At 41.0% G+C, this 27,236-nt stretch overlaps 1 protein-coding gene and 2 long non-coding RNA genes across 10 annotated transcripts; 1 reads left to right on the forward strand and 2 right to left on the reverse strand.

Annotated features, from left to right (window-relative positions):
• The first annotated feature begins 13,306 nt into the window (after window positions 1-13,306).
• LOC136945592 (mitochondrial carrier homolog 1-like) lies at window positions 13,307-27,110 on the forward strand. Of its 2 annotated transcripts, none has more exons than XM_067239507.1 (12): window positions 13,307-13,518; window positions 14,193-14,277; window positions 14,387-14,493; window positions 14,766-14,843; window positions 15,158-15,215; window positions 15,476-15,527; window positions 15,845-15,904; window positions 16,115-16,208; window positions 16,885-16,932; window positions 17,113-17,180; window positions 25,557-25,632; window positions 25,816-27,110. In XM_067239507.1, the coding sequence occupies exons 1-12, from the start codon at window positions 13,351-13,353 to the stop codon at window positions 25,885-25,887; spliced, it is 966 nt and encodes a 321-aa protein (XP_067095608.1). In that variant the 5' UTR covers window positions 13,307-13,350; the 3' UTR covers window positions 25,888-27,110. The 2 variants fall into 2 exon arrangements, with proteins under 2 accessions (XP_067095608.1, XP_067095609.1); XM_067239508.1 differs by having other exon boundaries at window positions 14,784-14,843.
• On the reverse strand, window positions 16,321-22,317 carry LOC136945593 (uncharacterized). 6 transcript variants are annotated; one of them, XR_010876844.1, is made up of 5 exons: window positions 20,159-22,317; window positions 19,833-19,931; window positions 19,279-19,683; window positions 17,863-19,049; window positions 16,321-17,741 (listed from the first exon to the last, which is right to left on the reverse strand). It is a non-coding gene; the product is annotated as an uncharacterized lncRNA (long non-coding RNA). The 6 variants fall into 6 exon arrangements; XR_010876840.1 differs by having other exon boundaries at window positions 19,279-20,986; window positions 21,231-22,317; XR_010876842.1 differs by having other exon boundaries at window positions 19,279-19,931.
• LOC136945594 (uncharacterized) lies at window positions 22,379-24,873 on the reverse strand. 2 transcript variants are annotated; one of them, XR_010876846.1, is made up of 4 exons: window positions 24,652-24,873; window positions 24,357-24,425; window positions 23,053-23,081; window positions 22,379-22,960 (listed from the first exon to the last, which is right to left on the reverse strand). It is a non-coding gene; the product is annotated as an uncharacterized lncRNA (long non-coding RNA). The 2 variants fall into 2 exon arrangements; XR_010876845.1 differs by having other exon boundaries at window positions 22,379-23,081.
• Window positions 27,111-27,236: the final 126 nt, after the last annotated feature.

The raw sequence follows: 27,236 nt of genomic DNA on the forward strand, positions 1-27,236 counted from the left end.
TGACTAAATGTAAATGTAAAAATAAGATTTTAATTATTTTCCAAAATTACCAAAATGTTGCTGGGAAAATCTATTTATGGGTGTGTTTTTCAAGATTTATTTAAACTTCCAAAAGAGAGAGTTTATTTCAGGTGTTGCCGTATGACATGCTAGAACATACCAGTACATACCAGCACAGTCTCAACGAGTTCTTTAACTCCTTCAACTCACACACTTGTCATGTCTTGTCCCTCCTTTTAATGTTGAATACGGGTTTGTTTACTGAAGGGAGGGAGAAGTGACTACTCAGCAAAAGAAGGTACAGAATGTAGTTTCAAGTTTCAAGTTTTATTGTCATGTGCACAGAACAACACAAGGTCAGACTGGGCACTGAAATTCTTGGGACAAGAACACGCAAGCAACCTAACATAACATAACATATAAGTACTAAGAACATAGATTACATCTATGATAAGCTCAAATAAAATAGAATAAAATAAAAATTAAATAATAGTAATAAACATCCTAATATACCAAAAAAAGTATGCCATATACAATAATACACATTATACACTAATACACATAATGACCTATACTAACCTTATAGACCTATACTAACCTGAAACAAGACCTATACTAGCCTAAGATAAGACCTATACTAACCTAAGACAAGTGGGGTACACTTGTAGAATGCCACAGAGAGGGAAGGAAGTGAAAGAGGGAGAGAGAGAAAGTGAGAGAGAGAGGAGAGAGAGAGGGGGGAGAGAGGGGGGGACAGAGGGGGGAGAGAGAGAGGGGATAGAGGGGGGGAGAGAGAAGGGGGAGAGAGGGGGAGAGAGAGGGGGAGAGAGAGAGAAGGGGGAGAGAGGGGGGGAGAGAGTGTAGGGGGGGAGAGAGAAGGGGGAGAAGCAAAGGGGAAAACAGGAAGTGTTGCCTATAGAATGCAGTGAGCAGGGGAGGGGCGACCTGCGCTGTGCTGAGAAGAACATGCCAGGGTACACGCTGTACTTTAGAATATAGAACGAGAAGGGGGAGGGCGAGAGAGTTTGAAATGAGAGGGGCGGGGCAAGGGATTCAGAGCGCCACTGTATCTATGGAAAAAGAGAGCAAGGGAGAGAGAGGGAAAAGGTGGAAGGGGCTAAGGGAGGGGAGAGCGATTGTAGAGGAGGAGGAGAGAGAAAGGGAGAAAGAGAAAGATAAAGAGGGGACTGAGTAAAGAAGCGAGATTGTAGATGCGACAGTAAAAGGATCATCTGGGTCAAAGTCGTGTACGACACAACTAGTCTACCCCCTCTACGCCTTCACAAACACCCACTGTGTGTGTTAACAGATATACATGAATCTACGTCAGCACTCCAGTCCACATTCATGCTGTGCATTCTCCTAATATCTGTTAAAACCTCTTTTGCACTCATGCAAGCGAAACACTACCCTGTCTACTTTTAAATACCGGATTCTTGGCATCACATTTACATTTAGTCATTTAGCAGACGCTCTTATCCAGAGCGACTTACAGTAAGTACAGGGACATTCCCCCCGATGCAAGTAGGGTGAAGTGCCTTGCCCAAGGACACAACGTCATTTGGCACAACCAGGAATTGAACTGGCAACCTTATGATTATTGGCCCGATTCCCTCACCGCTCAGCCACCTGACTCATCACTGGTTGCACCCCACATATCTCACTAGCAGGCACACGGTTCCAGGTCTCATGGCTCAATCTGTCCTCTCTGGGTGACGTTAGAAGTGCAGTCTACTCCACCACACGCTCCAAGGGGCTGGGCCAAACTTGGTCTCGTGTGATGCACACAGCAGGTGGGAGAATCATGTTAAATCAAGTGATGTAAACATAAGATTAAATCCAGAGGGCACTGAGTTTATAGCTAATCAGCTGTAAGAACGATCATCTGTATCTAAAGGGAACTCTTTATTGGGAATTATGCTGTACTCAAGTCAATGGAATTTTTTTGAACTTTATATCAAATATAATTATAGTATAATTATTAGTATAATTATATCCTGTATAATTACCTGTGCTTTTATCAGAAGTTGTGTGAGAATTGCGAAAACTTTCTTTTTTTCCTGTCCATTTTAAGAGAAGACAGAACAACAGTACCCAGAGGCCTCCTTATCATCCCTGATCGGTATCTCCCACTTGCTACAGTGAAGGGCTGGGGCCTGTCGGAAGATAAACCAAGTGTGCTGGAGGAGGATATCAGTAACTTGTTGAGACTGAGTAAAAGAATCACTAGCGTAGGCATTGTTCTGCGACTACCATAGCTTCATTTAGAGGATGCAGAAAACGTAAACAAGTCTAGAGAGAGAAATAGAGGATGTTTCTGGTCTCAGTGCGGCTCACGGCTGGCACGTGCCGCTATACACAACAGCAGGAAATCGTGGTCAGGAGAGAGGGTGGCACACATTGAGCACACACACACACACACATGTACACACATGAGCACACACACACATGTAAACTCACAAGAGCACACATGCAGACATGCACACACATGTAAATACTAAGACGTGTAGATTTTTTTATGCACACACAACACATACTGTCCACACACATAACACATACTGTCCACACACACAACACATACTGTCCACACACACAACACAGTCCACACACACAACACATGCTGTCCACACACACAACACATACTGTCCACACACACAACACATACTGTCCACACACACAACACAGTCCACACACATAACACATACTGTCCACACACACAACACATGCTGTCCACACACACAACACAGTCCACACACACAACATGTGCTGTCCACACACACAAAACAGTCCACACACACAACACATGCTGTCCACACACACAACACATACTGTCCACACACACAACACATGCTGTCCACACACACAACACAGTCCACACACACAACACATACTGTCCACACACACAACACAGTCCACACACACAACACATGCTGTCCACACACACAACACATGCTGTCCACACACATAACACATACTGTCCACACACACAACACATACTGTCCACACACACAACACATACTGTCCACACACACAACACAGTCCACACACACAACACATACTGTCCACACACACAACACATGCTCTCCACACACACAACACATACTGTCCACACACACAACACAGTCCACACACACAACACATGCTGTCCACACACACAACACAGTCCACACACACAACACGCTGTCCACACACACAACACAGTCCACACACACAACACGCTGTCCACACACATAACACATACTGTCCACACACACAACACATGCTGTCCACACACACACAACACATGCTGTCCACACACATAACACGTACTGTCCACACACACAACACATACTGTCCACACACACAACACAGTCCACACACACAACACATGCTGTCCACACACACAACACATGCTGTCCACACACATAACACATACTGTCCACACACACAACACATACTGTCCACACACACAACACAGTCCACACACACAACACATACTGTCCACACACACAACACATACTGTCCACGCACACAACACAGTCCACACAGACAACACATGCTGTCCACACACACAAGCTAGAAAGTGAGAACCATCAGCACATTTGCTGGCTCACACGTGGCATCTGTTTGTGTCAGCGGCTCACTTCCTCCACCATTTCCTTTTGAAATATGTCTCAAAAGACTAACGCCAGTCACCATTAAAACCATTACGGTACACGTGGCATGGTGAAGCTTCTTTCTGTCTACAGCAAAGTAGCAGAGATGAAAGGATACCCATTTTGTGTGAGGACAGGTCTGTGTGAGACTGTCTTAATTGTTAAAGTAAGAATTCAATTCCGTGTTTTTTTTCACGGTGCCATTATGAAAAATGTCTGGTCTCCCAAAGGTCTTTTTAATGCATCACAGTTCCAGTGCCACAATCACAGTATTGATGAAGCTAATGGAAATTCTCAAAGCCCAACATCTTTTCATTGTCAGTCTACGCTTGAAGTGGTCGGGTACCGATGTAGAAACCACTTTTGTACTCTGACATTTCTACTGTGATTCATAGAAAGGCCACAAAGTTGTACAATTGTCTGTGCTGTTGTATAATGGTTGAGATGCCACAGAGTTTAATCAAATTATTGTTAATAATGTGACATGAAAGATAAAACATTAAAACGTTTCCCAAGTAAACTATTTCCTCTAACGCAATCATATAAATCTCATTCCTTTCCCCATTTCTACCCTCCTTCATCTGAAAGAAGGATAATATTATGTATGTGTTTTGTCCTGCTTAATGCACAAGGCAGGAGCAGTTGGATGGGAACAGGAAATGACGTCTTGAGTGCCTCAGACTCTCTCTCTGTCCCTCTCTCTCTCTCTTTCTTTCTCTCTCTGTCCCTCTCACTCACTTTCTCTCTCTCTGTCCCTCTCATTCTCTCTATCCCCCTCTCTCTGTCCCTCTCTCTCTCTCTGTCCCTCTCTCTTTCTCCATCCCTCTCTCTCTTTCTGTCTCTCTTATTTTTTTTCTCTTATCTTCTCCAGCACTTACACTGGCTACCTTCTGTCTGTCATGGTTCCTGAGGTGTCTGAACTCAGATGGAGGGATTAGGATTAGTCACGTCTTGTTTTAATCTCAGGACAGGCCCAGCCGAGTCCTTAAGACAACTCTATCCTGAGGAGGGACATAGTCGAACCATATTGCCCTAATCACGCGCACACACACACACACACACACACACACACACACACACACACACACACTGGGAGTACAAATAGTCCTATACTGTACACATATACTGTCTTCACTAACATCACTTTAGGTTCGCAGGAAACCTACGTATTGTTCAAACGTGTTTGGTCCCCTGTTTGTCTGCTCTCACAGTGAAAATGTGTTCTTCACCTAGAACGTTTCCAAGTGGTACATTTTGTTCCTTAGATGCACAAAGTCTTACCTAGTACATTGTGTTCTGTACCACCTGTGAGCTCTGCCTTGAGAGCAGAGCTGGCAGTCGGAGCTGATCCTCAAATGCAGTTCAGAGCACAGAGCCTGGCCCCGTGGCCCCAAGCACCAGAGCAGCAGGTGCTGCCCTCTAGCTGCTGAGTTGGGGAAACGCTCCCCGTGTGTTTCTGTCTTATGTAAGTGTGGCTTAGCATTTTCATGAAACACATGTCCCCTGTCACACAGTGACGGTTGTAGACAAATTTTACTGGGGGGGCCAGTGTTTAGACAGCTTCAGAAATCACCATGCTTATGGTTCTGGATATCACACGGGTTGTTCTGTTTTTTTTGTTTTGTATTAGTCTGTTTTACACCAGATACTGATGTTTACATGTATTTTCTTTATACATTGCAAGACAGAGAAGTCACCCGATATGGTTTGGTTGCTGTGTCAGCCATGTAACAGGGAGTTCACATATTCACGACAGCTATGAGGTCCAGATGTGGAACAAAAGCATTCACGTGAATGCGTTCCATATGTGTCTATGCGAGCATTTCACATATATGGATGTGAGTTTTCAGTTGTATGAAGGTGTGAGAACGTTTAATATGTGAATGTGGATGTCTATCGTTTTTGTGTAAGGACAGTCTGAATTATTTCCTAAACGGCCCCTCATATTATACCAAGCACTGACCGAGCACGTTGGAGTGACGCTCAACAGTGACCGATTAGGTCCAGTGTAAAAAAAACAACAAAACACAAGTAGTATCGGTTTAATTGCTGGATGGATTAAAGCTCTATAATCAGACTAACGGTTTCATGTCATGAATAGGCGTACCTTGAACCTGCTTTTAAATCTTCCCCCTTGACAGTTAATCTCTGAGCTGGGGTCAGGGTCTGGAGAAGTTAACATTTTACATTTGCATTTACATTTTAGTCATTTAGCAGACGCTCTTATCCAGAGCGACTTACAGTAAGTACAGGGACATTCCACCGAGGCAAGTAGGGTGAAGTGCCTTGCCCAAGGACACAACGTCAGTTGGCTTGACCGGGAATCGAACTGGCAACCTTCGGATTACTAGCCCGATTCCCTCACCGCTCAGCCACCTGACTCCCTGACTAACCAGTCAATTTACTAATCAACTACGTGTATGCCTGCGTAGAGAACTGGGCTATTTGCCACGTGGATTACTGGTTCTTTAAGGTCAATATGTAGAGAATAGGTTACAGGTAAAGGGAATTTCTAGGGATTAATAAAGAATTGAAGTTTGTCAAGTTCTTGGAAAAAGGAGTTGAGGTATGGTGGCAGCCATAGGCGTTTCGTGAAGACAGTTTTTTAGGCTGAAACTGTATCCCTCCGAACGTAATCCAGATGTACTGTAGGCTACTGTAGGCCTACATTCCCACAAGGTCCAAAGTAGGTGTACTCCAGCAGGTGGAATAGGTTGCTTCACTTATATAAGCAGAACCTCACCTTAAGGCTACAAAAAGTCATTTTCTTAACCAGGACAAACAAAAGGAGGGGACGACCTTGCAATGTGCATTCAGAGATCGCAACTCTGTGGGCGTCATCGGTTTCTCTCCCCTCCCAGCACCCAGTTTGGTCCGCTACGTGATTTCGCTATGTGCCCATGGCTCAAAAGACAAGAACTCGAACCACACCGCCCACACCAGAGTCGACAGACAGATGCGTAATAGACCTCGGAGCTGCGTTCTGTCATTGTTAGCCAAGTTGGACTAGCTACGGACATAGGCCTAGATGTTAACCGTTAAGTTGATAGGCTGACGGTGTAGGTGGATGGATTGTTCAGCAGCACTGTTATCAAAAAATAAATAAAGTGACTAATAGGCCCAAGTAATATCAATCGTGCCTGAAGATGTGTAGTACATATCTATCTATAAAGATGTTAACAAAGACCGTGTCCTTCAGCTGTCTTAGCAACTGAGTCACAACAGTCAAGATTAACATCCTGAAAAGCCGCATCAAAATCCACACAGCTTGTTGCGTTCGTGATCCCCTTTGGCCTGGCATGATATTCTCTCACTGACCTAAACTTAACATAGCTAAGGAGTGATTTTCTGTGTGTGTCATCCATCCATCCAGTGTTTGTTTATGTCCAGCAATGGATAGACTACCCAGCAGTGAAAGTAAGGAGACCCCCACCCAAGACCCAGAACCAAGCCTATTGGGCATCTCTGGGCCAGGGTTCAACTGGGGAGGACTGGAACAATCATGTCAAATTGAAACAGAGATGTGAGATAAGTATCGCTTTGAGATGTCTCTTCGTATTTAGCACAGTGGACTAAAAGACTTTCAGAAAGTATGAAGCCAATGTATACTGTCACAGTCTCCTGTGCTGGATGAAAGAAGAGGAAATAACAGGACAATAAGTCATGCTGCAGGTGTCACCTGGATCCGCCAGTCTGTCCTTTGTGATTAACATTGTGTTTATAGAACTACTTTCTGATTACAGATCCAGTCGGCTATTATCATCTGCGGATAATGATTCTTGTCTCTACAGGTCATGGGGGGGGGGGGGAGCTTACACTTACCGGCTTGCGTAGAAGTTGTGATGAAAATAATGAGACGTGTTTGAAACGTGTTTGAAACGTGTTGGCGGGGACCAGATGCGAAAGGACACGTTACCTGCAGGTTTATTTCAGTATTAGAAATCAAATGTCATCTTTCACAGAGGAATCTCATTTGAACGTGTTAAGGAATATAATTGGTAGGAAGGCTGCGTGACACAGTCATGAGTAATATGGACCCAACATATTGCGACCAACATAATTAAGTGTTGTCGCATTTTAGAGACACACTTGAACAGGTGGCATTGAGAAGCAACATTCTAATTTAAGAGGACCATGATAAGGGTCAGACTAAACCTTAGTAACCCAAGAGTGCTTGTTAAGTTTGTTACTTAATGGATCCTAGGACATTATTTTGATATAAAATCATGCCTGTTCCACAAACTATTTAACAGTTATATTGTATATGTCAACACTATGTTCACCATAATAATCTATCAGGGAGATTATAGTTTAAGGGTTTTGTTGTTTGAACTAAAAGGTTGTTATCATCTAATGTACCTAATGTTTGACACTGACAGATTGAGGGATGTTGTACCCTCTAGTGGTCTTCATGTAGTCCTTCTTCTTTTCTTTTTTGTATTTTTTGTATGAAACTATATCCTTGAAAATGAAAATGTGTTTAATTAGCAGATGATTTGATCAAATCGCCAAACAGGGAAGGATTTGAACCTGCAGCTTTTTAATCTTCAGTCAAATGCTCTACCACAGAGCTGTAACTATCCCATTGAGAATCTTGATGAGTCATATATTCTAGATTTCTCAGAGAAGTTCCAACATGTGTTTTGTTCAAAAACTATTGTGTTTTTTTTGTTCTTGTTCTTTTCTTTTTACATCTGCTAGCTGATAATATAGAGGTCATATCTCTCAAAGTTACATTTACAGTTGTCTTAACACAAGTTACACAAGTCATACATTGAGATTCCAAATTCATCCAAATAACACATAAAAGGAAGACTGGCTAAAAACAAGCTTTCACAATTTCACAATCCAATCATCACCATTCATTCATGAACTGTTGATTCCGGGGGCTTGGCCTTAAAGAGCTCATGCAGCGATTTTATGGCCAATATTTATAGAGTCTAGATGAAGATGTCAAATCAAGAGGCTCATTTTTATAGTGGTATATAAAGAGTCTGGGCCTGGGTTAGTCTCAAATAATCCTGTGTTTTCTGTCTGCCCTCTGAAGTGCACAAGAAAAACCCTCTTTAGGTTTGTCTGGAGAAATCATGAGCCTATTTGATTTAGTATCTGGCAGAGCCGGGCTATATCCAATTGGTTTGTATGGCTGAACCATATCCCTTGTTGCCTGGGGTTCAGGGATTAATGCAACGGAATTGTGTTGGTGGACATTGGTTTGGTGAGGAGTGGTTTGCTATTGGAAGGCAGGGTGCATGGAAAACCACATTCTAGAAATTACTGATGTTGTTTTTCATTTCATTTCACAGGTGGGATGACACTGAACCCTAATATGATGAAGAAAAACCTGCTTGAATTGGTTTTATTGGGTCAAGAAGTTCATTTTATATTGTTTTTGCTATTGTTTATATGACTTTTTTCCATCTTTGTGTGTTACCAAAGGTAAACAGGCTTAAAGAGTTGGGTAGCAATCTTGGTCATTCCTGCATGCCACTGCACCTGACATAGAATAACTGCATCTCGATCTTAACAAGGTGAGACTGTGTGTGAGTGTGTTTATTTGTGTTTCTTTGTGAGAAAAAAAATGAATAAATGTAAATGTTTCTGCTGGTCAGTGGTTTTATTGCTGGATTTAGTGGTGTAAATAAGAAGAGAAACATAATACTGACTTTACAGTTCAACGCAACGTAAGTCCAGTGTGTTTCCAGGCAACTAATAAAGTTAGTTAAAGTCTTAAACCCACGTGTCTTTCTGTGAGCATTAAAACAATCTTAAATGCCATCCGGATGTCACCGTAATTGCTCCATGGTTATTTCACACACACACGGCGACACACTCGCGGACACGGACACACATTTTTGACACATTTGAGACAGTTGATGCGCAGTGATGGATGGCTCGCTCCGAAGACAGTTAGCGGTCGCCCCGATTGCTTTGTATACAGAGCACATTTCCCCTGTGTCCTTCACATGCCATCTCCATTATGGACCCCAGTAGACAATAAGCCTTTGTTGCTAATGAGTTCCTCACCCCAAAGATAAGGGTGTCTATGCCCATTAACTGATGCAAATGATGCATCACTTTGTGAGACGCTAACTCCCGACGTGAACAGACGCACCGTCATCTGGAGTCGAAATCTAAAGCGCCATTTAATTCCCCGTGGGACGGTTTCTAAGAATCATAACAATGTTGAAAGAAAGTTGAAAGTCTGTTAAGAGGACGCTGAGTAAATCCCATTTAATGGACTCAGTCATTGTGATTGTTCGTAAAGGAGAAACTGGACTCACAAAGCTACGCTACTGACTGTTCATGAAAGCTCTGTCTAAACGAGAAGCTTAACATCAATTCCCTCAGCAGATCTTTTCAACTCCTGGGCCCCAGTCTACACACCATTAAGAAACTTGGGTTCAAGTGGTTTTGTAGGACTCACATAAGGCCCACTTGTGTGTCTGAGAGCTGATATATAGTGGAGTACAGTGGTGGCCATTACTGACATCCAGAAAGCTGAAGTTAATGATGGGTTCCAGTGTTGATGATGCGTAGGTTTTATAACTCAACATTAAAGCCAATGGCATTTGCCTTCCCAGCAGGCCTTTCTATATGATGTCTGGTTTAATACCCCAGTTAAACCAACACCATGATTTATTCAAGAAGACCTGTGGAGACTATGCATTAGATGCTGAAAAACAGGGATGGCCATCAGGAAACAGGTTTTACTCTACTAGTTCTGATGTGCTTCTCCTGGGACTTGATGACTGGTTTCAAAAGGGTGAAATGATACCGTCCTTCAGATATTTCATTTTCGGAGACATCCTGGGTTGATTAGAACAGGGTGTTTCGTCCAGGAAATACCCCTCACAGGTATTCGTCCTCACTGTCTTATCATTGTTAATAACACATGCACGTTCAATGCCTGTTGATAACTACGTTTGTTCATTACTCCTCTCAGAGTATTTGGAAAGAGGGAAACTGTTTGAAAGAATTGTCACAGATGGCAATTTCCTCTTCAGATCTTTGTCTTTCCTAGACCACAGTTTAGATGTTAGGCCAGAACTACGGTTGCTAACATCCTTCAGTCATTTTTAAGATGTACTACAATGGCCTCTTCCCATGCAATCTAATAAATAAATAAAAGAAAGCAAAAATAATTATGAAAAACCATAACATCAACCAAAGCCATCACAATGGCATAAACTACCAAATCAATGTCTACATTTGCATAACTTGGCTCAGTGCTTGGGGGTCGGGGTCAAGCACTGAGCCAATTGTTAATGTTGACCCACTGAGATCCATGTGCTGCATGGACCATGACCCCCCCCCCCCCACCACCCCCCCCCCCACCCCCCACCACCCCCCCCCCCCCCCCCCCCCCCCCCCCCCCCCCCCCCCCCCCCACCCCCATAAGCTTTTCCCCAGCCTGGGCTGCGTTTCCCTAACGCGTCGTAAGTCTAAGTTGATCGTAGAATCCATTGTAGGACGAATCTTAGTTTTACGGGCCGTTCCTAAAGACATCGTAGCTAAAGTCTCTTGAAAATTCGTAACTCTTGAAAGTGCATAGATTAGCCTACTCCTTTAGTGCATGTTTGGGAAACGCACGTAAGAAATATCGATGGTTTCGTTTTTTGGTCGATCGTTGCTACGATCCATCGTTATCGGGAAACGCAGCCCAGGCTAGTGCCTGCCACTAATAAAATGTGGACAGACAGGAACATCTTAATTGAATTGAGGCAGAGGCATATTAAACACAAAACATCCCCTCAAATGAATAATGGGAACTATAGATGTCATCATTTCAATTTATGTTAAAGCAGATTGTAAGGAGACCCAAATCATAATGAAGTCAATAACTTATACCCTTTGAATGATAGCTTCAGGATCCTTTGTGAGTGCTTGAGGCAAAACCGTTTAATACAATTTATATTTAACACAAATATTATGTTTATTGTTGGACAATCTCTATACATATGAGAGTGTACTGTTGTCTATCACTGAGTGTAGGTTCTACTAACACCTTCAGTATCAGGCCTGCAAGTACGACTGTCATGACTGCATGACGGATTTGAATAACAAACCGCAGCATGTGATTAATATCCTGTTTCGTTTCGCTGACATGTGTGAACGGTTCTTCAAACCTAACGTTATAGACACCTTGATGCCGAGGGTCTGTTGGTCACTGTCTAGGACATCGCCATCAGTGGTATTGAATGATGGATGTGTCGATGAGTCAACTGCAGTGGCTTACGTCCGTCCGGTGAAATGGAAATGGGCAGTGGGTTGAGACGAGACCAGCCCATGATGATTGTAAATCAGCGCTCTGGTTACGACTGAACTAAAAAACACCCACATCCTACCCCCTGCTTATTACATTTATTTTGTGTGTATATTCTATGAACGTTTGTGTGCGAATGTAGCCATGTGCATGTAGTCTACCGAATTTAAATATATGAAGGCCTATGTCGGAGGGTGTGTGTGCGTGTGTGTGTGCGTGTGTTTTTTTGTGTGGAAAAAGAGAAGCCTTTCTTTAGTGACCAATCATGTTTTTCATGAGAGACGACAGTTGTTTGTTGCAGCAATCAGTTGTTCATTCACTGTTTTACAGGGAGAATGAATCATATTTGTTATAATCATGGTTTAGCCTACATGATGCTGCCAGGAGTTAATTCAGTATTGATGTTTGAAAAGGTAAAAGTTCAAGTGTATTGCATGCAATTTTACACTACAATATGCTGATTTTCAAGTGGCTTGTTGACTTTACACATTTCCTTAGACTTTTTGTGCTACCTATGATGTAAAAATCAATTTAAATGGAGGACCTTTCAAAAATATTCCCATACGCTTTAGAAGGCAGAAATATTGAGATCACCTTTTATCCTCGAAGTTGGACGTTGTATTTTGCTGTTACATGTTGCTTATATAAACTAGGTTTTATGTTTGAGTTCTACATTACATGTACATTTAGTCATTTAGCAGACGCTCTTATCCAGAGCGACTTACAGTAAGTACAGGGACATTCCCCCGAGGCAAGTAGGGTGAAGTGCCTTGAAGGGCACAACGTCATTTTACACGGCCGGAATCGAACCAGCTACCTTCTGATTACTAGCCCGATTCTCTAACCGCTCAGCCACCTGACCCTACTGTTCCTAATCATGATACACCAATGTACCTGTAGATGTTAAGTAGGAAGTATAAAGAAAGGTCTTCTAAAGCGTCATTAACTGGAACTACGGATAGTGTCACTAAACTCGTTTTGATTGATAAGATATAATAATAAAGTAGGCCTAGTCCATAATCTGTTAATATATTATATGTTTTGGCCCCATTTAGCCTATCCTCCATGAACAAAGTTTGAGTCTACTGTTTTACCTTTGCAACAACACCAGCCTATAATGAATGTGGTTCCAAGCAATGTAATGTATTTGACACTTGGGTTTTGTAGCTAGGTAACTTAGTATGCTGATTAACAAACAGTAGGGCAGGCCTATAGCCACAATCAACAATTTTGAGTAAATACTGCCATCTGCCGGGGCCAGTTGATGGTAAGTGCAGTTTTGACAAAACGTCAATGTTTTGGTTGTAGTCAGAGCCATTGGCTCTGGTTCTAGTTAGCTCGTAACCACGTGATACGGTTTTGTTTTGCGCATCGCTCTTACGGTCGCTTCGGAGCTTGTGGATTTCCTTGGTCAAACTGGAGAGGGTTCCTCGCGATACCGCCGTTAAAATGGTGACACCGGAGAACTTGTCCAGTGAGACTAGTGGGCGAACGGACCCCCAATATGAGCGGGACCCGGCCGTCACACCGGTAGACATGGACACGGCGATCTTGCTTCTCGGAGCCGGGGTGACAGCGATCACACACCCACTGTTATACGTCAAACTGCTAATTCAGGTAGCAAGAGTAGCTAGTACGAGCTACTGTAGCTAGCAATTCTTGTCATGTCTTGTCATTAACATACTAGCTATAATTGGTTGGTTTCGTACTTGTTTATCTGGCTGCAGACGGGCCAGCAAATAGGCAACTTTAAAGCACTAACCATCAGTGCATATTCGTTACACAAGCCAAATAACAAGCTACTTAGCTAGCGTAGTCAGCGAGCAAGTTTGACTGTATCTCCTTCCAGGTGTGTATGTGGCGAAAGATCATCAAATTTACAGCCAGACAGACCTTATTCCATTGAGACGCTTCAGTCTTCAGTCACTTCATCTTTGCTGTGTGAACTGGCAGACCACAGTGAACCCAGTCATTTCTTAGTGAGTTAGGGTTTGGGGAGAGGTTAGCTCAGTGGGTAGAACCTTTGACTGCAGATCAAGCGGTCGCACGGTATATTTTTTTTATTATTTTTATAAAAACATTATTATTTTTATTTAGATTATAATGAGTCAGTAAAGTGTACGTCCACCAGCCTGGTGAGCACGGTTGAATAAGGTGAACATTATCTGAATGAAAGGTTCAAGGCTATATTTTTTAAGGCAGCTCTTGATTTCCATGTTATGGACTGGTTCAATTGCCAATCCCTGACCTGCATCCCAGCTGGCTGTCATTGGTATGGGTTATGTTTGCAGGTAGGACATGAACCCCTTGCCCCAACTGTTGGGACCACCATGTTTGGGAGGAAAGTGCTCTACCTTCCTGGATTCTTCTCATATGGTGAATAAAATGAGTCTTAATCTAATGTCACATCAATACCCAGAATTCTTTGCGGGGGCCAGGTGTTTACGTGGTTCTGGTGTGTGTGTGTGTGTGTGTGTGTCGTTAGCGCGGTATATTATCAGGGTGGATGGAAAGAGGGGGCTCTTCCGGGGCTTGTCTCCACGTATCATGTCCAGTGCCATCTCCACGATGGTCCGCAGTAAAGTCAAACAGGTGAGGGAATGTTACACAGATGTGGTCATTTCTCAGGTAACAAGTCAAAAGCGTACCTCTTATGTACAGTATTGAATGCACTAAGAATTACTATTAATTACGCTTGTATTCCTACAAACATTAACTGATTTCCAAGTATTTATTGTTGTGTTACTATGGAACTCTTATATGACTATGCCTGACTTCCTGTTCAAATTCAAATAAAACTTTGTGTATAGCCCTTTTTACATGCAACATCACAGAGGGAATTTGTCTGTTGTCCTTGCCAACAGGCCATCCCGCAAGAGCAGGTAGAACATGTATCAAACCGAGATGACCTGAAGACATCCCTCATGAAAGTAGTCAGAGAGGTGAGATGTCATAGGTCATGTTAAAATGGTTATAAAACCGGTAAAACTTGAGGAAAAACATGACATAGCTGTTCATTCCATGGGAGTCACTCGTACCCCTCTCTGCACTTAGTTAGAAAGACTTGCTGCCACTATAAAAATGGTACATTGTGTATTTTGTCTTTGATGTTTAGTTGCTATTCGACACACTGATCCCCAATCCATATTCCAAACAACTATGTTGGGATGTTCCTCTATGAGATCTCCTTAGATTTTATTAGATAGGTCTGGCATCTGATATTATTGTTTGTTCATCCATTTAACGCTTTCCCAAGACCTCAAATGAGATGGTCATCCAGTGCCTGTCCAGAATAGCCACTCATCCTTTCCATGGTATGTCCTACAGTTTATCACTGTCTCAACCTTCTGTCTGTCTGTCTGTCTGTCTGTCTCTGTTTGCCTATTCTCTACGAGCTTGGACCTCATGGCTTTATATCACGTAACCTTTCATTTGAACTTATACCCTCTTTTAACCACATAGAAATTAAGTAGATTAACCTGCAGAGCTATTTGTGTAATTTGTAGAATTATTCACCGGTTACGTGACTGACGACACTGCCCTCTTTGACGTGGTCTTTGTTCTTGTTTTTCAGTGATCTCGGTGCGCTGTATGGCCCAGTTTGTGGGGAGTGAGGTCAAGTACAAGTAAGATGACACAGATCACCTTGGAAATGATTATGCAAACGAACAGGCTCATGCTCTGTCACAAAAACATCTGATTCAGTCAGTTGATCCTGACGCCAAACCCAATCTGTCACACAATGAAAAGCAGTGTTGATTGATATCGAAATAATTCTTCCATGATTTTGGTTTGCCATTGTTTTACAGTCTACTGCTCCTGCCCACAAGATGTGTAGTTTAGTGTCAGACGACAGAGACAAACACTGTTATAAAGCCTGTGAGGGGTGTGTACTGTGTGCAATTTCCCCATCTTGGCTGTCTGCTTGGGTTGACTGTGACAGGGGCTTGTTCAGCTGCGTCTCCAGGATCTTCAAGGAGGAGGGCATTGAAGGATTCTTTGTGTGAGTGACTTTTTAATATTTTTTTCTTCAATGCCTCTTTGTACAGCCATAGCAGCCTTTCATTTCAAGACCCACAGTCATCAATAATGTCCGACAGAGGTAGTGAACTGGCTGTTTTTCTCATCCCACCCATCACAAAAGTGGTTTGCAAGTGTTTGGTATTCATTTGACCTTTGACCTCAACTCTATTGATTGCTGTGTGTTTCGCAGGGGTCTGGTGCCCCATCTTCTAGGTGAGGTCATCTTCCTGTGGTGCTGTAACCTTCTGGCGCACTTCATCAACACCTACGCTGTGGACGACAATGTAAGCCCAGCACAACCCGCCCCTCACAGCCTGCCCCTCCGAGCCCGCCAAACACAGCTGCTGATCTGCTGAGTATTAGTGTACTTGCTCACAAAGAAGTCAAAGATGTATCCAGAATATATTTATTTAAATTACATGCTCATTCATGAAGGTATGTTTTAAGATCTATAGTTGATGGATGGGGATGGGGATAGCTCAGTGGAAGACCATTTGACAGCAGTTCAACAAGTCCCAGGGTCAAATATCATGTAGGTTGACTGGAGATCTTTGTAGCTGGTCTAGCTGGATTGCCTCCAGGTAGGCAGAGTCTTAGATCCAGGATTCAGGGGCCTCCATCTCTCTGAGGTGAGGTCAGGGTTGGTCAGCCAAGGGTATACAGTGGGGATGGCACCAGGCAACTCAACACTGGGACAGGGCCCACAGGGGGCAAATGCCCGGAGCTCAGAAATGACAGCAAACAGATGCAGAAAAGGGAACATGGATCATTGAAAGGATCATTAAACCAATGAACAACTTTAGAGAGGCCAGGTGGGGGAACATGTGGATGAATGTGATTATTTGGAACAAGGTGTCAGATAAAATACGACATTCGATTTGAATTTCAATCGAATTACTATGGCAACTGCAAACATATAACTCAAATAAAACATCACATCCTTGTGATTTGTTTTTGCAGTTCAGCCAAGCACCAGCAGTGAGAAGCTATACTAAGTTTGTGATGGGGGTAAGTTGAGGGAATTTCAGTGTTTTATCCCTGCAGTACATCTTTTCTTGACATTTGATAGAGGTTGAACTACTGCACAACACACCACACTCCTTAACCAGCACTTTTCCAAAGTACAAAAATACTTCAGTGTTTATCTAAAATATATTTTTTGTCTTATTCGCCTTCTCTTTACTCAAGATCGCAGTGAGCGTGTTGACATATCCTTTCATGCTGGTGGCAGATCTTATGGCAGTAAACAATTGTGGGTAAGTTGTTTGATGGTCTGACTTGGATTTAGAATTGACCCTTAAAAAACACAAATATAGTATGTTACATTTACAGATTTGTATTTGTTATTCAGTAAGATGATATAGCTGTCGAGGTATCAGACTCTCAGACACTTTACCATGTTACTGAGAATTGCTTTAGAAATGTTCGAGGTTTGTGCGCTTCTGAAGAAAACGATAAAAAAATTGCATGCGAAAAAGTCCAATTCTTATGTTCTTGCTGAGTAGCAAAACTGATGTGACTGTTTCTGACGACATCATGTGATGACTGTTGACTGATTGGCTGATGACATTCTCTTTTGTATTGTTCTTGTATGCAGTCTGTGGACAGTAGAACATAAGAATAGAGAGACTTGTGATGAACATGCTTTTGCATTAGTTAGTTAAATATATAATATTCTGACACTTTATATTCCGTTGTCTAGTCAAATGCTGATACTTTTGAAGAGAAATATAGAGTGTGGTGCATATTGGTGGAATTTGTAGATTCAGTTGACAGGGTAATCTTCCCCAAATCCTTTTCAAATACAGCCTGGTAGTCTGTAGAGACGGAAAGGAAAGGAGATTAAACAAGACAGCAGATCGGCGTTTACCATTATTGTAAAGCTTTACAGACATCTCTACATATCTGGTCAGTGGACATTTAGCTAACTATCTTTACCTCATTCCACGTTCCTGCTGTGGAGTCTGAGATTTCAGTGAAGTTGAAGACATTACTTCATTTGAGATTCAAGGATGTCCAGTGCAACCTGAAATGCAGCATCATAATGACTACCCATTAGCCAATCAGAGCGCTCGTACTGTCGTTGCCATATAATACAGCATCATAATACATCGCAAATGTGTTCCTCACTTTCACTTCCACTCCTGGATTGGATCTTGGGTCTTCTGACATGGTCACATGATTATTACTCATAAACAACATAAGTTTCTGTCTTCTGTTGAAATTCTGTTTCCCGTCAGTATTATTTCCTCCTGTGCTTGTCATCTCCCGGGTTCGATCTTGGCTACGCCGCGAAAATTCAGACAACTTAATATCGCAGCCCGGAGGTTGGGCTATTGACACTGAGGACTGAGTTTAACCAACTCGTTTGCACCAGACAGCCCACTCGCAGACAGGAGGATAAACATAATGCAAGCCCACCTAGACTTTGATTATTGACTCCTAACAATTGAAACCTGCTGTTATGGCAACACTCTCATTGTAAAGAGCCAATAAAGAGGGCAGGGTTGTAATATGTCGATGCTTCTGTCAGGATGAGTATCGCTCAGTCGGAGAGGATTTGATTGCAGTTTGAGAGGTTGCAGGTTCAAATCCCCCCTCCCCTGTGTGTTTTTGATTTAAAGTGTCTGCTAAATGAAGACATTATTACACAGGAAGAAGCTCCTTGGTTCATTATGACTACATCCTGTTGAGTGTCCCTTTAAAAAGCACTAATTTACATCTACAGAGTTGAGAAGGCAGAGAGCACAGTGCTTGACCCCTCTGTAGGGTAGATTTGTACTTGATATTCAGTAACATGATGTAGCTGTCGAGGCATCGCAATCTCAGCCACTTTACTATGTTTCTGAGAATCACGTTTAAAATTTGTCGCGGATTAATACGGATGTAGAATGCAGATCCTCTTGTAGAGTTGCAAAATGTACGAAACTGTTTCTGTTGACAATATTTCCTTTTTTAAATTGTTCTTGAATGCAGTCTGACGGCTGTAGAAAGGAAACATCAAAAGACTAGTGATTTACAGGCTTCTGAATTAGTTTAAGTAAATATAAGTAAATCTAATGTGTAACTTAGCATGGTATGATGTATCCTTTAGTCTTGTAGAATGTAGATACTTTTGATGTGTTCTGGAGAGATGGAAGGAAGTGTGTCAGAATTAAAATGAAATCTGATATTATTATCAATACCAACATACATGAGGTGTATTGTACTGTAAAACAAATAGCAAGATTTACAGTATGTATGTTGCAATTGTAATATACTTTCTAGGCCTACCAGTGTACTGTAGACATCTGGTCAATAGAAATGATCTAACTAATAAGTTATGTTTCCGAGAAAAAAATATGAAAAACTCACATTGATATATTTTCTTGTCTTCATGTTCATGTCAGCGACTCCTCTGAGTTTGAAAAATGAAAAAAAAAACATATCTGTAAGTCGTCCAAATGAGATCTCTTCTGAACAACTTAAATTAATTTGTTGAAAATAACCAAGTAAATTCACCCACGCAAGCTAACTTTCAACTGTTAGTCATTCAGTAAGATGAGAAAGCTGTTGAGATATCAGTCTCAGTCACTTTGCCCCGGTACTGAGAATCACGTTCGAAAATGTCCATGTTGCGCGGTTTACGGAATAGTTTGGCCAGAAAAGGTCTGGTGAAAAAGTAAAATGCCTATCCTCTTGAAGAGTAGCAAAATGTAGGCGATTGTTTCTGTGGACATTGTTTACTTCTTGAAATTGTTCTTGGATGCAGACTTTAGGCTGTAGAAATGCAGAGTAGAAAGACTGGTTAGTGAAATGTGTACAACTCAATTGGTGTCATAAGCTGATACTCATAAACAGAAATGTAGAGTGTGGATTGTAATGGTTATTGAAGCAGTTTAGCTGAGATGATTGAAGTGGTTCTTAACTTGTTCACCGACTGACTGTGCAATGCTTGATAGATTAATATTTCTAACAGTTGACAAGATGAAAATCTCAAAATGTTCCTCAAATACAGAGTGGGTAATCTGCAAAGATAAGAACAGGAGATTACACAGAAGTCAGGAGTTTCAACAAGTACCCTAAAGCCTTACATATGTGAGGTACAATCTACTGTGAAATTAGTAATATATCATGCAATTATATCTACAGTATTATTATTATTATATCTACTCAACAGTGGGCATCTAACTAACTAGAAAGGTTTCATGAAGTTCGTCAAACAAATGATATACTCATGCCAATATCAATTTACCTCATTCCATGTAACAGTGGAGTTAGTCTTCTGAGGTTGAAAAGAATGGCTTCATTTGAGATGTAAATGTACTTCCAGTGAAATTGTAATCAATCATCACACGTGTAATTGTGTTTCTCAAAAATGTTGCTTCCTTCCTCACTTGTCCCCTCCTGGATCTGATCTTGTGTTTTCTGACATGGGTACACGACCGACCACCTCTCATAAACAACGTTTAGCCAGCTACAACACTGAACCGCGAACAACTCAACAACGCAGGAGGGCGGTATTGATACAAAGGAGTGAGTTTAACCAACTAAACGTCCTCCTATTATTATTGACTCCTCACAATTGAAACCTGCTCTTATAGCAACACTCTCATTGTAAAGAGCCAATAACAACTTTATCCTGTTGAGTTTCCCTTTAAAAAGCACTAATTTACATCTACAGAGTTGAGAAGGCAGAGAGCACAGTGCTTGACCCCTCTGTAGGGTAGATTTGTACTTGATATTCAGTAACATGATGTAGCTGTCGAGGCATCGCAATCTCAACCACTTCATCATGTTTTCTGAGAATCACATTTAAAATTTGTTGCGGATTAATACGGATGTAGAATGCAGATCCTCTTGTCGAGTTGCAAAATGTACGAAACTGTTTCTGTTGACACCATTTCCTTTCTTAAATTGTTCTTGAATGCAGTCTGACGGCTGTAGAAAGGAAACATTAAAAGACTAGTGATTTACATGCTTCTGAATTAGTTTAAGTAAATCTAATGTGTAACTCAGCATGGTCTGATGTATCCTGTAGTCTTGTCGAATGCGGATTCTTTTGAAGTGAGTGGGTTGTGGTCTGTAGACATGAGAAAAAGTGGCAAAATGTAAAACAATAGACTGTAAACTGGTTTTGATCAATTATCATTATAGAGTCCTACATACATTAGGTATATTGTACAGTAAAACAAATAGCAATGCATTTGTTTGCTTTCTATTTGCAATTGTCATTTAGTTATTATGCACCAATGTAGATATCTGCTCAGTAGAAATCTAGCTAACTAACAGGTTATGCTTGAGTGAAAACAATCAAAAAAACTCACAAGATCTAGTTTTGTCATGTCCTCTGAGCTTGAAAAAATCTGTCATCATTTGTCAACAAGTCATCATTTGAGTGGTTTGAACAGTATGGAAGCCTTGAAGGGCGCGCCCTCATTATTATTATATTTCTTTCTAACTTGATAATTTACTCAGGGCAGCACCTACTTACAAAGCTTTCATTTAATAGACGTGCACTGGTTCTACTCACACACAGTTCTGCTGTTCTTCTGTTTGGTTATTTGAGACAAAAAAACAACAAGATAATCTCTACTGAACTACCTAATTCATTTGTTGCAAATAACCAAGGAAATTCACCCATGCAAGTTAGTTTTCAAAAGTTTGTGTCAAATGATCCCACAGAGCAGAACGGAATGCAAGCAGAACAAAGAACAGAAGGGCATATTTTTTTAACCATAAAGGCACACACATCTGTGTGTGTGTCTGTGGCTTGAATATCTCGAGAACCGGGCACTATATTAAGTAAAAATTCGGCAGGTGTATTAGACATGATGACCCAAGGACGTGCAATGTCGGGTGTTCAAAACTCCAGGTTGCGCGCGCTTCAAGGAATAGTACGGACACGTCAGGTGAAAAAGTAAAATGCTGATCCTCTTGAAGATGACCAAAATGTAGGCGACTGTTTACTTCTTGAAATCTTTCTTGGATGCAGACTTTAGGCTGGAAAAATACAGAGTAGAAAGACTGGTAAGGGAAATGTGTAATATGCAACTCATGTCACTCATGAAGAGAAATTTAGATTGCGGTTTGTTAATTGTAACTTGAGGAAGATAAGATTTATGTGGTACTGTTGACAAGATAACCATCACAAAATCCTCTTCAATTACAGAATGGTGGTCTGTAGAGAAGGTAAGAACAGGAAATTAGATAGAAGACAGGAGTAGGCTGTTACAATGTCATACATAAGTACATGAGTAATGTACATAATACAATTATGTAGCTCCTGTCTATCTACCTCAATCTGGTGAGCATAAATCTAGGAAACTAATTAAATGTAAAAATGTAAATACCAGGCAGTGATTAATGCATCTACTATCTAGATATCTCTATTTGGTGTGTACATTTCTAGCTAACTAAAGTTAAATTAAAAAAATGATGTCCTCATACCAATATTAAAAGTCAATCATTAAGTACAGTTCAATCTTGTTTAAGTTATTATTATGTTTAGTTTGCAACACCTATGCAACAGCAGAGTACATTTTCTATCTCGATCTTCCTATTTAACATATTTCTAAACAAAAACAAAAACGTGAGAAATTTCAAGTCAGTGAAAACTTGCCAGGTGGAGCTCATTCTTTGTCTTCTCCAGTCTTGGAAATGTTTCTAATTTAAGTTTGGAAAATTGTCCGGTGGAATTTTAAAAGCAAACTGTCAAAGTGACACGGCCGTCGACCCGGCTGTCCGTTCACAGACAAGAGAACAAACTTAATACAAGTCCATCCGAGCTTATTATTGACTTTTCACAGTGTCATCCTTCCTCCCTGACTCACTTAATGACCATGTAATTAGCCAATCACGAGGCGGAGTTGTATTGTGTTTGCGTTGTCTGTAAATAGGAAGAGGATCGTTTTCAGTTTACCTTTAAAGAATGCACGGAGGTACTCAAAAGCGTCTGGTATCTGTAGAAAATTTGTCATTCAGATGAGATTGGCATCCTCTTTGAATTGAAGCATTGTGGTCTTAGCCTTTCAACCGAGACTTTTTATGATACCGTCTGCAAAATAACACAGGATGAGAACAAAGGCAGATCTTCGTGATGATGATGATGATAGTGTTGGAATCTGGAGGGTGTTGTCCTCAACGTACTTTTCCAAAAAAAAACATTGCTGGAGTTTCTGTAGATAGAGAACAACAGACTATTGATAGATGGATTAGAGTTGATGACAGTCCCTGTCTTCTCTGTGGGTTAGATCTGTGATTCCGATAACAATGTCACGGTTGTCTGGAGACATAAAGTAGTAATGAGCAGTTACTGAGCAGTTACTTCATGTACACCCATGACACACTTGAAAACAAATTTAACACATCCTCCTAAAATGTAGAATGTATTTATGTGTGGTTTACTGGTCTTACTGGTTGTTCAGCATAACAGAGATAAGATGGAAAATTCCAGATTTTAAGAGGTAAAGATAGATCTTATAAGTAGCTAGAAAAATATCTTTCTTTTTCTTTCAAGCACCAGTAAAAAAAGTACCTTTTGTAAATATAAAACACAATTAATGACAAAAACCAAAAAAAACCTGACCTTGCCCTTGGATATACTTGCTCTTCGTAACAAAGCTTGAAGCAAACCATGGTGTATTTTCCTTGTATCATAACCTCTCTATACAATCCATACAATATACATTCTGTTTCTTCTGAGAAATCTAATCTGTCTTTACTGGAGACTCTATTCTATCTCCTAAACAGATCCAAGAAGGCTCCACAGGAGCTGTTGTCTTAGTAACGGTGTATTAGGCTACATTTCCAAACCAGTGGGCGCCTCCGGCAGGAAATTACTGGTTTACCGAACATCGCAAACACACTTTGACCAATGCTGCATAATACTACTTTAAGCCTAACTGTCATTGTTATGCGTATTTTGATACTTCCTGTATTGTAAGTCCTTCTCAGTTGATCTGTCATAGAAAGGAATATGACTTTAGTTAGGAAGCTTTTCAGACTCTTATCAATTTCTTGACAAATATGGCTCATCATAGATCCTTTTCCAAGAAATTGATAAGAAAGAGTCCCAATTCTAAACAAAATGTTAGGCCAAATGTTTTACTATGAAGGATTATTCCCTCCTATGATGGACAAGGATATTTTAGTAAATGGTCCAATATTGAACCCTTCATAGGGATAAACAATAGCAGACAATGTCGGCCAGACATAAAAAGATAAGTGTTGAAGGTAGGATCCTCTGTACAGATTTTTTAAATTAAGACTACAGAAATTATTTTTTGTACAGCCGAAATATTCCACTGCCAACAAGCCAAATATCCCTTACAGAACTGGAACGTTGTTTTAATCAAAGACATTACCTTTTGTGGCGCTCTTTCTAATGTAGCAAGGGACCACAATACTTACCTTAGACTTCAGCAAAGCAGGTTTGTTTTCATGTTCCTCACCTAACAGCTTGACGAGATTTTGATGAAAAGTTTAAGACCACCATACTTGAGGTCTTGGTGACAATTTTCCTGTCACCATCATGTAACATGCAAAAAATAAAAGTATTTGTTAGTTTTAACGATGTAGGCCTAATCGCTGTTTTTCTCCATTATGTTCAATGTTTTGAAATGGATTTTGGAGTGTTCATTACCATATTTAAGAACAAAATATCAAATATGCATATCAATAACAGTTGTTAAACTATCGACGACATTGACGGTAATAACACTGACAGACAAGCTGATACATCCTCACCTGGAGAACGACGAAGAGTACTTTTCCGCCGTCTGCTGGCTTGATGACCGCTAAAGTCCCATTAAATAATTTCAAGCACATGTCTATAGTGTTTAGGTAAATAAATAAAACTAATAATAAATTAAGATCTCTAACAAGTCGCAATTAATTAAAATGATCCAACAGTCTTGTCTACTAGGATGAGAAAATAACATTTGACTACGTGCCTGCTCCGCTCATTTATAAAACACACCAAATGAGTATTTTACGATGGTGCTGTATTCAAATTATGTACCTGTTTTGATGGAAGTGTGCGTCATAAAAGCCTAACTATTGCGTCGTTCTTTCTTGCGCAACATCCAAATCACTCATTTCACACGTAACACACATTCCATAACTGACTAGTTGTTACCGTTTATGGAATCGGCGCATAGGCCTACACAGTAGCCTACACCCGATTTATGTCTAATGACCCAAATGTAAATTAATTAAAATCAGGACCATGGTCATTTAAACTTGACTGTATATGGAAATGTTGGCTAATATTAAAAGAATATTGTAATTTCCAAATAGTATTGCCATTCACTGTCATTGAACTCATATCAGGACAGGGTCCTTTTATCTCATTCAAAAGGTACATAACAATCCAGTTATTTAAAGCCCATAGAACAGTAATGACAGACTGCTCAGATGTTCAGACAGTGTCATGATGTCCCTGTTCCTGGCACGCCCAAAAGAGGATTCAGGTATAGCTGGAAGGACAACGCCCTGTTTTAGCTGTTACGGGAAGTTCGGCATTAAACAACATCAATAATACCCCTAAGCATCTTTCAACATTTAGGAATTCCCTCCCTCCTTTTTTTTGACCAAATTAATTTAATTGATGGATTCAAATAAAGCATATGTGTGTGTTTGTGTGTTTACAGATTGATGGCAGGTCTTCCTCCGAACTCTCCTATCTTCAAATCTTGGGTCCACTGCTGGAGTCACCTGAGCCAACAGGTACACAGCTCCCCTTTCAATACTGATATTCAACTGATATGACAGGCTAAGTGTATCTGGAAATCTCTGAGTACTTGACATGCCTCTCAGGCCTCTATTTGAGGTCATTAGAGACATTGTCAGCGAAGGCACAGTGCCAGCAAGATACATATCATGAAGCTCCTTGTGATTGCTTTCCTGCAGGGAAATCTCTTTCGAGGATCCAGCTTCTTCTTCCGCAGAGTGCCTATGACAACCATGGTCTTGGAGGAATGATGTCACTTCCTGTCACCCACACCTTGTCCCTGTTACTCCTCCTGGTCCGGTCGGTACCTCAGAGTGATGAGCCACTTGTGTTCTCCGTTAGACAGAGCCTGACCCACCTTTGGATAGAAGGATGGCAGTAAGATAATACTGGCATGCTGTCTGTTTGAAAAGTTAAATCTACTTACAAATTAAACATAATTTATTCTTCTCTTGACCACCGAAAAAGTTTAAATTGTGCCATTGGATGTGAGCTTGATGCTTATTCTTGGCAATTTATTGTCATTGTGAAAAGTAGTCCCGTTTCAAACTACCAGCCCAAAGTTGCACTACTACTTTTTTCCTTTGTTTACTTGTGTGTGTCACTTTATGTTGCCATTAATTTATTTTTTCAATTAATATACTTAAGTTCTATGAAGGGTTGGGACTTTGAACGATACACTTAGGTGTTCAGTTGACTAACTGTACAGTATGCCAAATGTTAGTTTCCTAAAAAAATGTTCTTCCTAGTATAGCCCCAGAATATTTGCTAAGACGTGCTAAACTCACCTTTTAAGATAAACTCACGGGCAGACATTTGCAAATACAAAAAAAAAGATAAATTGTTCGCGCTGCATGCTAGTTGTCCTAGCAGTCCTCTGTGGACCACTTCTAATTATCAATGAGACATATCCCCTTTGTTTACAAACCGTAAGTGTCCCCTCATGATCAGTGATGATCGGTGACGCTGACTGTGTCCTATCATTTCCTTCTTCCGAAAAATCCCAGTTGCTTCTGGCCGAGGGGTTGGAGTGTGTTAGGGGGGTGGGTGCTTGTTTGCTTGGACTAAGGCGTGGAAGTAGCATGACAAGTATACGATGAACCATGGTTTGCTGATTTAGTGTGTGTGTGGGTGCCGCTGTTTGTGTGGGTGTCCTTTTGAAGAAGCACTTTAAATATCTTTGGTCATCTATTTAGTGTCTTTCTGAAAAGTATGTTGTCGAGTAGAATGATGTCGTCTTATCTGTGTCTTGTTTTCTCAAAGTGATCATGCTCTCTCTTGGGGGTTCTGTTTTCAGTCTGATTTTCAAAAGAAAGCAGAGCAACAATGTCTCTGTGTGACCTTGATTATTATGTCTCATCAGTCTTATTTTACAGAGATGATCAGAAATTCACCATGTTCCTCTGTTTCTTCTCTGATTGTTTTAACATGGCTTGTGATCTGGTTTTATAAATAAAACGAGATAAAAATGGTTCTTTCAGTGTTGCTATATTTTTTCCACAAAAAAACAACCTTGCACATGATCTCTAAAGTCTAAACAATCACGAAAGAGTCAGAGGATGGTCATGTCCTGTGTGTTTCATTAGAACACACACACTTC

Source organism: Osmerus mordax, chromosome 7 (assembly GCF_038355195.1).
Source record: "Osmerus mordax isolate fOsmMor3 chromosome 7, fOsmMor3.pri, whole genome shotgun sequence".
Lineage (NCBI taxonomy): Eukaryota > Metazoa > Chordata > Actinopteri > Osmeriformes > Osmeridae > Osmerus > Osmerus mordax.

Bases quoted from the DNA above. Each gene is read 5' to 3' on its own strand.
- LOC136945592 (XM_067239507.1), top strand. From the start codon at position 13,351: ATGGTGACACCGGAGAACTTGTCCAGTGAGACTAGTGGGCGAACGGAC. The intron at 15,216-15,475 runs GTATGTCCTACA...CTTGTTTTTCAG, and splicing joins AGCCACTCATCCTTTCCATG to TGATCTCGGTGCGCTGTATG. The intron at 16,209-16,884 runs GTAAGCCCAGCA...TTGTTTTTGCAG, and splicing joins CCTACGCTGTGGACGACAAT to TTCAGCCAAGCACCAGCAGT.